The 15330-nt window shown below is 47.1% G+C and overlaps 1 protein-coding gene across 1 annotated transcript in view; it reads left to right on the top strand.

Moving 5' to 3' along the window:
• The first annotated feature begins 6178 nt into the window (after positions 1-6178).
• The window catches only part of LOC144501824 (uncharacterized), a 109610-nt gene continuing 100458 nt past the window's right edge, over positions 6179-15330 (top strand). The window contains exon 1 of the mRNA XM_078225877.1: positions 6179-6338. Coding sequence (XP_078082003.1) covers positions 6301-6338 — 38 coding nt within the window. The 5' untranslated portion in view covers positions 6179-6300. The remainder of the gene's footprint in view (positions 6339-15330) is intronic.

The raw sequence follows: 15330 nt of genomic DNA, 5'->3' as shown, positions 1-15330 counted from the left end.
GATTTTGCAAGTCCAGGCAAGTCGTGGGGGTTACAGGTTGCTGGAGGCAGTGGAGGCAAAGCAGGACACCCTCTTCACCCCAGCAGGACGCCATCCCAGGGGAAGGGATGGAAATGCAGCCTGGTAGGCGGTGGCAGTATGCATTAGTGCGAGGGCAGTCACCAGGAGAACCAGGGAGCAGTGCCACAAAAAACTGACTGACCTAATTCGGGCAGTAAAGGTGAGTGTTTAACCTCATCTAGCATCTTTCCCGTAAATGACCCCCAGATCCCCCCACCCCCAGCACCCTGCATGCTTTCAGCCCCTGACCCCAAAACACCGCCCTCCTCCCCCCCCCCCCCCCAAAGTATCACAATGCTTGCCCTTTGAGGGCCACCTCCTGATACCTTGCAGGACTCGTGCCATCAGATTTTACATGGCTCCCTCTGTCCGCACAGGAGAAGAATGCCCATAACCGCCGGGAGAGGGCAAAGACAAAGGTGGTGTGACTGAGATTTTGGTTTTCACCCCCTTTGAGGAGCTTATGGGAGAGGAGGCCATGCGGAGCATTAGTGATGCCATGGTCGGGCTGGGACATTGAAGTGAGCACCTGCCAATCCTCCACTTGTTGGAGAAACCTCAAGTAAATTGCATGCAGCCCAGATTCCTCTCCCTCCCTTGCACTTAACCTTGTGTTGCAGGAAGGGTCCCTGGGCCATTTGGCATCGCGGCCCCCACTGCTGCTCCCACCCATCCTGCCCCTGACAGCTCAGAAGATTCCTCGGAGGAAGTGGATGAAGGGACCTCTGAGGCCGGCACCAGTTTTGCGTCAGCCTCTATCTCGCAATTCACCATTCCAAAGACTCTCCCATTGGTGCATCAAGTTAGTGGTGAGGCATCTGGGTCACTCTCTTGGTGCGCATGACACACCTGCTGATGTACACCGGGTGGAGGACGGAACGTCCAAGGCCTCTGGCATGCGGGGGCCTGCCGGAGGCGAGGACTTAACCGGCCCCAGGTTACATGCTGGGCCTCAGATCACTTCTCCCTCAGCTGCTGGAAATGCAGCAATAGAGCCAAGAATTGCAGGAGGAGCTGACAGCAACACTGGCTGTTGGGAGGAGTCCCAAAGTTTTCAGGCAGACCAGCTATTGCCTGTCTTGCGTGGTTCCCAGGCCAACACTGCAAGGGTGGCATTCACGATGGAAAGCCTGGGGCAGGAGATCCTCACCATGAGCGGCAGGTTCCAAGCGATGGCCGAGTCACAGTAGGCCACAGTGGAGTCCCAGAGGGCCGTGGCCCAGTCACAGCAGGCCACAGCTGAGGACCTCAACAAGCTTTTCGAGATTCAGTGGCCCACGGCTGAGAGGCTCAAGAACGTGAGACCCAATGGGACAGTGCCGAGACACAGTGGGCTTTGGCAGCAGCCTTTGAGAAAGTGGCCCAAGTCACAGAGGGTCATGGCTGAGGGGCTGCAGAGCGTGGCCCAGACTCAGAGGGCATATGCTGTCGCCATTGACAGGTGGCCCCCCAACTCAGGTGGCCATCGCAGAGGGCTCGACAACCATGGGTAGAATGCAGGTGGTCCTCCAGGACTGGCAGGGTGATGCTGGAGCTTCTGGAGCTCACTGCAGCAGCACCACCGTCCCATGGAGTGACCCAGGGGCTCTCAGAAGCCCCAAGGGAGGAGGAAGGGCTTGAGCCCATGCCGGGGCCTTCTAGTCAGGAGGCTGTGGCTGTGGCTACATCTTCTGTCTCCCCCTTCCTAACACTGGTGTTGCGAAGTTGAGTAGACTGTTAGAATTTGGTGTTTGTAAAATTGTAAAAATGCTAAGAGGTGAAAACATTGTATGGTCCCTTTTAGAAGGTAGTGTTTTTTTCTGTGCTTAGAAAGTTTTTTAAAAATGCAGGTGCATATGGTGGCAGTACACAGACTGAAATATTGTATGAAAGGCCAAACAGTAGTGTTGCCAAGACAACAGGCTGTTTTTGAATTTTAGCCAATCAGTTTAAATTAGGCACTTAGCTACCAGCAACCTATTAGATTTGAAATTGATGTTTTGGTAACCTAAGAACCAATCAAAGTGTGGGAAATATTGATATGTCATCAGGGGTATAAAAGACAAGCTGGAAGAGCACCTGCCCCCTGTCACCGTTCAGAGAGAGAGAGACTTGCTGGCTTTAAAGAAAGCCTCATCTCGATAATGAAGATAACAAAGAAGATAGAAGACAAAAGATTTCGGAAGATGCCAAACCTGGTTGTAATTTAGAGAGTGACTAAAATTCTATTTCTTTTGTTAATAAATGGGAGTTTTTTTAAAATCTAAATAGAATTCCATTATTAATTTTATTCATAAAACATTAGAATAGTGTTTATTAGTAGTTTGGTTAACCTGTTCACTGTTAGTTAGATAAGTAAAGTGCTACTTGTTGATTTTAAAGAGAGTCTCAGGTAGTTATTTTGATTTAACCACTAAAAGTTGCTGAAGAACAGGTCATACTAGTTCTCACACACTTTTAACAGAATATGAGGCAAGGAACTCCTCTTTGAGGATTAGGTGTTAGTTCTCAGAGAGGGAATCAACCTCCGCTTCATAACACAGGGGCATCTCAGGGGCAGCGGGATAAAGAGGGTGTCATGGATACGTTCCTGACACCTGGAAGTCGCTCAGGGCCCTCAAGGTCCAGGCCCTCCAGAGGACGGCCGCCAGAGGCATCACTGGCCACGGGGCATGGTAGGCAGCTGGCCCCCCTCCACCTCCGATGTACATTCTGGAGAGACACCGAGATGTAGTGGTACGCATGTGAAGTTAAGAAGTTGTAGCAGGCACTAAGATAGCATGGGTAAAGGCAACACTAGTTAGATAGAATATTTAGGCACTTTAAAGTCTCACGTTCACTTGTTATATTAGCACTTATTATGAAGGCACTTTTATTGGCATCAATAAATGTTATTTCACCTCACACCTGTGACTAATTTGTCTCAGATTTGCCGCTAACAGGAACCATATTACCCTGATGGTCACTGGAGGGACCCTTCATGTTGATGTCAGTGGGAAAGGCCCCTCAACGCTGTTCCCCTGGGAAAACGAAGGCACTCAAATAAGTCACTGGCTGCACTGGGTGGCATGCATTAGCAGCGACTTACAGCATCTGCCATGGCAGCCCCAGAACCCACGAGAGAACCCAAAGGCACCTGAACCGCATTTTGAGGAGCCCTATGCACTGTTCCACTAAAGAACGGGTGGTAACGTGGGCCTCATCATATCAGGTCTCTGCCTCAGTCTGAGGCCCTCACACAGGCGTCATTAGCCAAATCTGAAGCGGGTACCTCATGTCCCCCATGAGCCATCCCTCCACCCTAGACTCCTCAAAGACCTCAGTGACATCGGAGCCCCTCAATATAAAATTGTCATGCACGCTGCTGGGGTGTCTGGTGCAGACGTGCATGATGTTCAGTTGATCGTCACGCATCAACTGCACATTTATTGAATGGAAATCCTTTCTATTCATTAATCTTTCTGGATTCTTCACCGGGGCCTTTAGCGCAACGTAAGTGCAGTCTATAGCCTCCTGCACATTTGGCATCCTGGCAATGGCCGCAAATCCTGCAGCCCGGGCTTCCTGCTGAGCCTGGTCCGGCTCAAATGTAATATACTGGCCAGCCTGGGCACACAGGGCATCCGTGGCCTCCTTCACACACTTGTGGACAGATGATTGTGAAATGCCACAAAGGTCTTCACTGGCAGTCTGAAAGGATCCGGTAGCGTAAAGATTTACGGCGGCCATCACTTTCACAGCCACCGGGAGTGGGTACCCGCGTGCCCTGAGGTTCCAGGTCCTGCAACAAATGGCACAGGTGTTGCACTGTTTCCTTTTGGAGCCGTCGCCAGTACACGATGTCCGACAGTTGCTCGAAGGACACTCGTGTGCGGAACTGTCTGGGTCTCCGCTCCCTCCTTCTCTTGGCCCCTCCCCCCCCGGGGCGAATACGGCCATGTCCTGCCTCCGAAGGCTGTCTCCCTCTACTCCTTCCAATGGTAAGGCCTGGGCCTCCTGTGCCCGCAATTCATTATCCTGCTCCTCTGCCTCAACTCCAGCAGCAACCAAAAGAACAGCAAGATCAATTGGTTGCACTGCAAAAGCCACCTCGGAAGGGGGAGGGATTTGGGGAAGGGGAGAGACAGATGGAAGAGGTTAAAGAACCCTGCTCATTCCCCAGCCCAACCATGCACACTCCCCATCCCCCCCCATCACAGCACCCCAGCAACACACACTCCCCATACCCCCCACAGCTCTCAGAATGGCAACACAGCAGTCTACGATTTCCTGCAACAGATTTTTGAAATAAATTCCACCCTACTCTCCTATCCTACATGGATATGAAATAAAGAGAGGTGACAACTGCATTGTCAAACAAGAGTTGCCCACTCTCTTGCCCCTGAAAATAACAGCATTCTCATCAAAATAAGCTACCCTTCCAAAAATATCTGTGTTAATTTTCAGAAAATACACTCAATTATCACATTTTGTAGGCTTCCACACTGTTTGCAGAAGTCCCCTGGAATATATGTTAGTAATGTTTAATGCAGATAGATTATGTTGAACATAGTTGGTGGATATTAACTTGGCATCATTATCCACCTTCATTCTAATAGGTTGTCCACTTAACTTTGGAATCATCCAGAATCTATGTGGTTCATCCTATACGGACAAGACATTCAGTTGGAGCTCTTCGTCATATTTTTGGACATTCCCTTCCTCACAGTCGTAATTCTTTTCTTCCATGTTGTAAATTCCTTTTGGAGAATGCAATTGTACTTTTTCGTGAAGGGACCCAGGTCCTTCTTCTGAATATTCTTCTTAGGAGAAGCTGGTGTAATCCTGCAAGGTTTTGGAATGTGATCCATTTTGCCACAGATCTTGCCTTGACTATTCTTGCTCCAGCATTCGCTCACTGAATGGCCCAGGACATGCTTGTTGCTGTTTTGACTTCTTTTGGGCAGTTTCCAACTTGTGGATCTTCATTCTTGCACTAATTTGTGAAGCCTCTTTAGCAGCCAGTACCATCGACACTGCCAGGAGTGGAGTGAAGGAAATCAGGGATAGACAAGAAGCTAGTTTATTTGGACAGCCCAGAGTCTGTTAAAAGGATCAGACCTGTGCTTGATTTCTTGACAGAAAAGTTTAAAATTTATTTATTAGTGTCACGAGTAGGCTTTCATTAACACTGCAATGAAGTTACTGTGAAAATCCCCTAGTCGCCACACTCCGGCGCCTGTTCGGGTACACTGAGGGAGAATTTAGCACGGCCAATCCACCTAACCAGCACGTCTTTCTGACTGTGGGAGGAAACCGGAGCACCCGGAGGAAACCCACGCAGACCCGGGGAGAATGTGCAAACTCCACACAGACAGTGACCCAAGGCTGGAATTGAACCCGGGTCTCTGGCGCTGTGAGGCAGCAGTGCTAACCATTGTGCCACCGTGCCACCCAGGTGAATGGTTTTTAATACAATGTATTCTGTAGGAAACTGGACAGGATTGGATTGGCAATCCAATTTTGACTTTAGTTGAATTCAATGGAAAATCATATTGGAGCTGGCCTCCAACTGTCAGGTTCCCACTGAACTGGTTAGCTTAAAATTTTACCCTCAAAGTATTTTTATTTTTGAAAATGAGGTAGAACATAAGACCCACCCTATCTGTAGGAGTTGTATTGAAACAAGAATGGATTGTCTCTTGAGATTTTGTTTTACTCAGAAAAAGAAACACTAGCTCTGTAATGACAGTGAGTTTGATCAGGTGAATGTAGGAACAGGAGGAGGCATTAAGCCCTTGTGCCATTCAACGAGATTATGAATGATCTGTACCTGAACTCTAGTTTTAGTCTGTGGCTCCATCTTCTTGTATACCCTTAGCCATGTGAGGAAAAATCTACCAATTATAGACAAAAGATTATTAAATGAGCTAGCATCTACTGCTTTCAATGTGAAGTTCCACATTTCTACCACCCTCCGTGAAGAAAGCTTTCATAACTCCTCTCCTGGAAGGCCTGGCTCTGATTTTAAGGTTACAAGCTGTAACAGGTTACTGTTGAAGTAGACTTGTCCACCAAAGGAAAACAGCTTCTCTGAATCCTTTCTATCAATTACTTAAAACATCAATCAAAATCTTAACCTTCCATATCCCAGGGAATATATGCATTGCAGATTCACCAGAATGTGAACAACAATCTGAGGTCCCTATCTGCTTCAAGAAGACGACCATCACCCCGGTACCCAAGAAAAACCAAGCAGTGTGCCTTAATGACTATCGGCCGATGGCACTGACGTCCATCATTATGAAGTGCTTCGAAAGGTTAGTCATGGCACGAATCAGTTCCAGCCTCCCGGACTACCTGGATCCACTACAGTTTGCCTACTGCTGCAACAGGTCCACAGCAGATGCCATTTCCCTGGCCCTGCACTCAACCCTGGAACACCTAGATAACAAAGACACCTATGTCAGACTCCTATTTATTGACTACAGCTCAGCCTTCAGCACTATTATTCCCACGAAACTCATCTCCAAACTCCGTGGCCTGGGCCTCGGCTCCTCCCTCTGCGACTGGACCCTGAACTTCCTAACTCACAGACCACAATCAGTAAGGATAGACAACAACACCTCCTCCACGATCATCCTCAACACTGGTGCCCCACAAGACTGTGTTCTCAGCCCTCTACTATACTCCTTGTACACCTATAACTGTGCAGCCAAATTCCCCTCCAATTCGATTTTCAAGTTTGCTGACGACACCACCGTAGTGGGTCGGATCTCAAACAATGACGAGACAGAGTACAGGAATGAGAGAATCTGGTGAACTGGTGCGGCAACAATAATCTCTCCCTCAATGTTAACAAAACAAAGGAGATTGTCATCGACTTCAGGAAGCGTAGTAGAGATCATGTCCCTGTCTACATCAACAGGGATGAAGTAGAAAGGGTCGAGAGCTTCAAGCTTTTAGGTGTCCAGATCACCAACAACCTGTCCTGGTCCCCCCATGCCGACACTATAGTTCAGAAAGCCCATCAACGCCTCTACTTTCTCAGAAGTCTAAGGAAATTTGGCATGTCAGCTATGACTCTCACCTACTTTTACAGGTGCACCATAGAAAGCATTCTTTCTGGTTGTATCACAGCTTGGTATGGCTCCTGCTCTGCCCAAGACCGCAAGGAACTACAAAAGGTCGTGGATGTAGCCCAATCCATCACGCAAACCAGTCTCCCATCCATTGACTCTGTCTATACTTCCTGCTGCCTCGGCAAAGCAGCCAGCATAATTAAGGACCCCACGCACACCGGACATTCTCTCTTCCACCTTCTTCCTTCGGGAAAAAGATACAAAAGTCTGAGGTCACGTACCAGCCGGCTCAAGAACAGCTTCTTCCCTGCTGCTGTCAGACTTTTGAATGGACTTACCTCGCATTAAGTTGATCTTTCTCTACACCCTAGCTATGACTGTAACACTACATTCTGCACTCTCTCCTTTCCTTCTCTATGAACGGTATGTTTTGTCTGTATAGCATGCAAGAAATAATATTTTTCACTGTATTAATATATGTGACAATAGTAAATCAAATCAAATCAGAATGTTACCAGAATATGACCAGGGCAAGCCTAGTTTATGTAACCTCTTCACACTCAACACTTGGGAGCCCTGGTAAAGTTCCAGTAACATTCTGGTGAATCTGTGATGCACTCTCTCCTTGGCCAACATCCTTTGTTAGGTTCCCAGTGCCTGAATGATATAGGCCAGGATTAGTCAATGAGGAGACACCTTTAGTTGCCTAGGCCACAAGTTCTGGAATTGCCTCCCTACCTCTCCACCTAACTTTCTTCCTTTAAAATATTCCTTAACAATCTACCTGTTTGACCAAGTTTTGGTCATTTGACCTAATGTCCCCTTATGTAGCTTGATGTCATATTTTGTTTTGTAATGCTCCTATGAAGCACTCTGGGACATTTTGTTACATTTTTAAAAATGGATTTTCACACACACACACTTGTCCCTTTGGGGAATAGCGGGGAGGTGATGGAAAGACATCCAGGCTGATTATCAGCCTGTTAACCATGTCATGAAAACTTCTGGCGTGGGAACTCGGAGTTACTGGCCCAGAGGCAGGGACACCACCAATGCGTCACAGGACTTCATTTTATTACAGTGAAGACACTATGTAAATGTAAGTTATTGATTTTAGGATGTAATCGTTGTAAAAATAGGGACCTGCAGGTTTTTTTCCTTATTACCCTTCAAGGAAGCTCAAAGTTATGTACAAAGAAGAATACAGCACAGAAACAGGCCCTTTGGCCCACGAAGCCTGCGCCGATTCCTAATCCTTATTTAGACCCACTACTTATTGCCCACCCACAGTTTCTATCCCTCTGTTTGCTTCCCGTTCATGTGTTTATCAAGATACATCTTGAAAGTTGCTAACGTGCCTGCCTCATCACCTCCACTGACAGTGCGTTCCAGGCACCCACCACCTGCTGTGTGAACAACTTTCCCCACACATCTCCCCTAAACTTACCCCTCTCTTGAATTTGTGCCCTCTTGTGGTTAACCTTTCCACCCGGGAAAAAGCCTCCAATTCTCTATTCTATATGTGTCTCTCATACTTTTGTAGCCAAAGTGTAAATAGATACTGTTAAACAACAATAACAACAAGAATCCAGACACTAATAATGGGTTCCTCCTACTGAAGCCCACCCTAAGTCCTCTCCTTACCTGGACACACATTCCAGCTCCTATTTTCTGTGGAGGTGAGAAATTGGGAGTTGAAGAGGCCAATGCTTGACTGGTGAGTATAATTTGTTGGCACAGTCATGCTAAGATTCTAAACTGCAGAGCTGCTGAAGGAAGACATAAACTATAACTCCCAGCATGTTTTCCCAGGCACACTGTGCAATCCAACAGTGGAGTTAGTCCATTTTAAACCAATTCAAACCTATAGTGAGGCTTTAGACTGCACCTCAAAGAACAAAGAACAACACAGCACAGGAACAGGCCCTTCGGCCCTCCAAGCCCGCGCCGCTCCCCGGTCCAGGATTGAATCCTGAATCCAGGATCCCCGCCCAATTTTCCAGCCTATCTACATACCAATATCCTATCCACCGAGCTGTCCCTCACAGCTACGATGCTTTGTTCATCACAACCTATTAACTCACCCCCACCCCCCCATTCCAGACCATGTGATCTCCAGGGAGAACCTCCTTTTTAGTTATTTAAAAAATCTTCTATTACAGTTTTGTTTGCACTTCAGCCCCACACTCTTGATCTATGGGCACCTAGTGCAGAATGGGGGGGGAGGAACTCCTCGTGAACCAGCTCCTGGACAAACTTGCCATCAACAGGTCTGGACAGCGGGAGACTGATGGGTTGTCTGACTCGACTGTCTGCCCCTCTACTGCGGCTACATTCGCAGCCATGTGGCCCTGGAAAGGGAGAACATGGGCCTTCCATGCCCGTTGGCCACCACAGGGATTGGGATGCCTTATTGACCTCTTTAATCACCTTATAGTTTGATGTTTGTGATTTGCTTTCATTGAGGGCATTATTCCTTTAGGGTCTGCCCTTTTTCTTTGTTCCACAGTTTGTTTGATTTGGGTTTAATTGGTTCATACAAAAGAGTTGGGATGCAATCCTGTTGAGATCACAAACCGTCTGCCCCATTAGTGGAGAAGAAGTCCATCCTCATCATTCAAACTAGTGGTTGGAAAATGAGCACCGGTTCAACAATGTCCCGCTCTTCCTGTTATCCTTCCATAGGACTGTCATCATTTGCTTCGTGTTTAGGACTGCTACCTATTTTGATATATGTTACTCTTAAGTACATGGAGCAAAAGTATAATTTTTAAAGTATAATTCAGTCTTGCCAATAATAAATGCCAGCTGCCTCTCTCTCATGTGTTGACAGCTCTGACTATCCACGTATCACGACCGTCAAAGTGCTTAAGTTATTTTGTAATTAGTCAGTTCTGAGTGCTATGAAACTAAGATTGTACCTGCCAGCCTCCAGCCTGTCCCCACAAACCCAGCCTCCCAGAACAACACTGTTTTATTGAGTATTTCCAACTCTTTACAACCCTGGGATAAACTGACAACACCATGACACCACTGGTCACCATGTCGGTGTCCAGGGTATGATGGCTTGTATCATTTATGCTGAGTTAGCATTACTCAGTGTAACAAACCCACCCTTATAGGAGAAACGCAGCCATCAGCTCAGGCTCAGTAGGTAGCACTCTCATCTTGGAGTCAGAAAGTTGTGGTTGCGAGACTTGAACACATAAACCGGGTTGACACCCTTACAGTACTAGAGATCGCTGTGCTGAGGGAGCGCTGTGCTGAGGGAGCGCTGTGCTGAGGGAGCGCTGTGCTGAGGGAGCGCTGTGCTGAGGGAGCGCTGTGCTGAGGGAGCGCTGTGCTGAGGGAGCGCTGTGCTGAGGGAGCGCTGTGCTGAGGGAGCGCTGTGCTGAGGGAGCGCTGTGCTGAAGGATCACCTGATGAAGGAGCAGTGCTCCAAAAGCTCGTGATTCCAAATAAACCTATTGGACTTTAACCTGGTGTTATGAGACTTCTTAATATAAGTGCAAGTCTTTCTTTTAAATGTGGTTTCATTAAAACGCCATGTAATTGCAGCAAGACTTCTTTATGCTCCAAACTCCATTACAATAAAGATTAGCATGCTCTTTGTTTTCCTCCTTGCCCAACTACTTAACTGGTCTATAAATTACCATATGTTAAGCTGATCTTTCTCTACATAGTAAGAAGTTTAACAACACCAGGTTAAAGTCCAACAGGTTTATTTGGTAGCAAAAGCCACACCTCCACATCATGACTTTCTCTACACCCCAGCTATGACTGTAATGTTATATTCTGCACCCTTTCCTTTCCTTCTGCCCTATTTAAAGGCATAGACAGGGTGGATAGTCAGAGGCTTTTTCTAAGGGTAGAAGTGTCAATTATAAGGGCGCACAGGTTAAAGGTGAAGGGGGAAAGTTTAAGGGAGATGTACGGGGGAGGTTTTTCATGCAGAGCGTGGTGGGTGCCTGGAACATGCTGCAAGAGGAGGTGGTGGAAGCAGGCACTTTAGCAACATTTAAAAGGCATCTGGATGGGTCCATGAATAGGGAGGAAATAGAGGGGTAGAGCCCAAATAAGGGCAGAAGGTTTTTTTTAGTTTAGTTAGGGCATTATGAACGGCATAGGCTTGGAGGGCCGAAGGGCCTGTTCCTGTGCTGCCTTTTTTTTGTTCTTTTCTTAGTTCTTGTTCTATGTACTCTATGGACGGTATGTTTTGTCTGTGTGGGGAGTTTAATGGGACAGAGTTGTTACTGTGTCTGTGTGTGGGGTGGGGTGGGGGGGGGGGGGGGGGGGAGTTTAGAAAAGCTACTTTCCTGCAAACACCTTCCACAAGCTCTTCCACTAGAATAGGAAATTTTTTATTTGGAAAAAAGACTTATTTTTGATATTGGTAATCAGTGTCTGAAAAAGATGTTACAGATTTTTGGGTCACTTTGACCAGGATGGCCAGAGCGCATTGAACTTGAAGCCAGATCCTACATGAATAAACTGCAAAGTCAGTGCCAACCAGATAGGAAATCTTCCCTAGCAACAGGTTTTTCTATGTATTCACGTCTGCAGCAGCCGGGGCTTTTGTTAAACAAATTATTTAACCTGACCAAGCTAAGGTGAATGTGGCATTTTGGCTTGTTTCTGTCACACTGTCTTTGGCATCAGCTTAAAACACCAGGAGTTAGCTGGGTTATCATGAAAGGGCCAGTATAAAAACGCATTCTTCCCCTCAAGGCAGCCTTCCCTTACTTGAAAAGGGTTCCCGAGCACTTGGTTAATAAATCCTTTTCTGTTTTACAATCTTCAGTTGCTGCAGAGCCTTTCCCAGTTTACCAAATCGTACATGGCAATTGTTGGCTAGCACCTGGTGCATTACTGTTGTGCCAAGTATTGGAGTGTGGCTGTGAATTCCAGAGGGATGTTTATAAATGTAACCGTGTGTTCCCAAAGGAAGAGGAAGGCACAGTCAATAAGCATGTCACGCTGACACACTCTCAAACGCTAATCCAGGCATCTGGCTTCATGCTTTTGTCATCCTTGCCTTATGTTTCAAAGAGCAGAATGTAACATGGGGGCAGCAAGCAAGAGAAAAAGACAAATGTTTCAATTGGTTGATGCAGTTTTTGTTCTGATCAGGAAGGCAGAATTCACTGAAGTAGTATTGATCAGGATTTATTCAAGGTATTCTTCATACAGAACATCTGGATTCAGGCTGCGTTCCAATTTAACCAAGACATTGTCACCTTTCCGATCTCAATCCAGAAGCACAGAAACCAAGAGTAGCCACAGGCCAGCTGCAATCGTCTACATTGAAAGCACTTCCCTTATTCTATGGAAAAAAAGACCTGCATTCATCTCGAGCCTTATAGGATATTCCAAGCTCTTTACAACCAATCAAATACTTTTGAATAGTAGTCAAAGAACAAAGAACAATACAGCACAGGAACAGGCCCTTCAGCCCTCCAAGCCCGCGCCGCTCCCTGGTCCAAACTAGACCATTCTTTTGTATCCCTCCATTCCCACTCCGTTCATGTGGCTATCTAGATAAGTCTTAAACGTTCCCAGTGTGCCTGCCTTCACCATCTTGCCTGGCAGCGCATTCCAGGCCCCCACCACCCTTTGTGTAAAATATGTCCTTCTGATATCCGTGTTAAACCTCCCCCCCCCCCCCCCCCCCCGCTCACCTTGAACCTATGACCCCTCGTGAACGTCACCACCGACCTGGGAAAAAGCTTCCCACCGTTTACCCTATCTATGCCTTTCATAATTTTATACACCTCTATTAGGTCTCCCCTCATCCTCCGTCTTTCCAGTGAGAACAACCCCAGTTTACCCAATCTCTCCTCATAACTAAGCCCTTCCATACCAGGCAACATCCTGGTAAACCTCCTCTGTACTCCCTCCAAAGCCTCCACGTCCTTCTGGTAGTGTGGCGACCAGAACTGGGCGCAGTATTCCAAATGCGGCCAAACCAACATTCTATACATCTGCAACATCAGACCCCAACTTTTATACTCTATGCCCCGTCCTATAAAGGCAAGCATGCCATATGCCTTCTTCACCACCTTCTCCACCTGTGACGTCACCTTCAAGGATCTGTGGACTTGCACACCCAGGTCCCTCTGCGTATCTACACCCTTTATGGTTCTGCCATTTATCGTATAGCTCCCCCCTACATTAGCTCTACCAAAATGCATCACTTCGCATTTATCTGGATTGAACTCCATCTGCCATTTCTTTGCCCAAATTTCCAGCCTATCTATATCCATCTGTAGCCTCTGACAATGTTCCTCACTATCTGCAAGTCCAGCCAATTTCGTGTCATCTGCAAACTTACTGATCACCCCAGTTACACCTTCTTCCAGATCGTTTATATAAATCACAAACAGCAGAGGTCCCAATACAGAGCCCTGCGGAACACCACTAGTCACAGGCATCCAGCCAGAAAAAGACCCTTCCACTACCACCCTCTGTCTTCCAACGCCGGCATCTCCACATTCTGTGACCAAGCCAGTTCTCCACCTATCTAGCCACGTCCCATGAAATCCAACCTTTTGCACCAACCTACCATGAGGTACTTTGTCAAATGCTTTACTAAAGTCCATATAGACGACATCCACGGCCCTTCCCTCGTCAACCATTCTAGTCACTTCTTCAAAAAACTCCTCCAGTGGTTTAGAAATTGGCTGGACTTGCAGATAGTGAGGAACATTGTGAGGCATGACCTCCCTCTCACAAAACCATGCTGACTATCGTTAATGAGTTTATTCCTTTCTAAATGCGCATACATCCTATCTCTAAGAATCCTCTCCAACAACGTCCCTACCACGGATGTCAAGCTCACCGGCCCATAATTACCCGGGTTATCCTTCCTACCCTTCTTAAATAACGGGACCACATTAGCTATCCTCCATTCATCTGGGACCTCACCTGTGTCCAGTGACGAGACAAAGATTTGCGTCAGAGGCCCAGCGATTTCATCTCTCGTCTCCCTGAGCAGCCTTGGATAGATTCCATCAGGCCCTGGGGATTTGTCAGTCTTTATATTCTCTAAAAAAACCTAACACTTCCTCCCTTGTAATGGAGATTTTCTCTAATGGTTCAACAGTCGCCTCCGAGACACTCCCAGTCAACACATCCCTCTCCTTTGTGAATACCGACGCAAAGTATTCATTTAGGATCTCCCCTCCTTCTTTGGGCTCTAAGCATAATTCCCCACTTTTGTCCCTGAGAGGTCCGATTCTTTCCCTGACAACCCTTTTGTTCCTAACGTATGAATAAAATGCCTTGGGATTCTCCTTAATCCTGTCTGCCAAGGACATTTCGTGACCCCTTTTTGCCCTTCTAATTACTCATTTGAGTTCTTTCCTACTTTCTTTGTATTCCTCCAGAGCTCCCTCCGTTTTTAGCTGCCTGGACCTAACGTACGCCTCTCTTTTCTTTTTGACCAGTCCCTCAATTTCCCTGGTTATCCACGGTTCTCGAATCCTACCCTTCCTATCCTTTTATACAGGCACATGCCTGTCCTGCAGCCCTAACAACTGTTCCTTAAAAGACTCCCACATGTCAGATGTGGATTTACCCTCAAACAGCCTCTCCCAATCAACAGCTTTCAATTTCTGCCTAATCCCACTAAAGTTAGCCTTCCCCCAATCCAACACCTTACCCTTGGGAATCCACTCATCCTTTTCCATCGCTATCCTAAAGCTAACAGAATTGTGGTCACTATTTGCGACATGTTCCCCTACTGAAACTTTGAAGACCTGACCGGGCTCATTCCCCAGTACTAGGTCCAGTATAGCCCCCTCTCTAGTCGGGCTATCCTTGGGCGTGGAATGCCCTGCCTGCAGCAGTGGTGGACTCGTCAACGTTTTGAGCGTTCAAGTGGTTATTGGATAAACATATGGATGATCATAAGACCATAAGACATAGGAGCGGAAGTAAGGCCATTCGGCCCATCGAGTCCACTCCACCATTCAATCATGGTTGATTTCAACTCCATTTACCCGCTCTCTCCCCATAGCCCTTAATTCCTCGAGAAATCAAGAATTTATCAATTTCTGTCTTGAAGACGCTCAACGTCTCGGCCTCCACAGCCCTCTGTGGCAATGAATTCCACAGACCCACCACTCTCTGGCTGAAGAAATTTCTCCTCATCTCTGTTCTAAAGTGACTCCCTTTTATTCTAAGGCTGTGCCCCCGCGTCCTAGTCTCCCCTGTTAATGGAAACAACTTC

The sequence above is a fragment of the Mustelus asterias genome, chromosome 12 (genome assembly GCF_964213995.1).
Source record: "Mustelus asterias chromosome 12, sMusAst1.hap1.1, whole genome shotgun sequence".
Taxonomy (NCBI): Eukaryota; Metazoa; Chordata; class Chondrichthyes; order Carcharhiniformes; family Triakidae; genus Mustelus; species Mustelus asterias.
The sequence above is the reverse complement of the archived record's forward strand: the minus strand, read 5'-3'. Positions and strand labels throughout refer to the sequence as shown.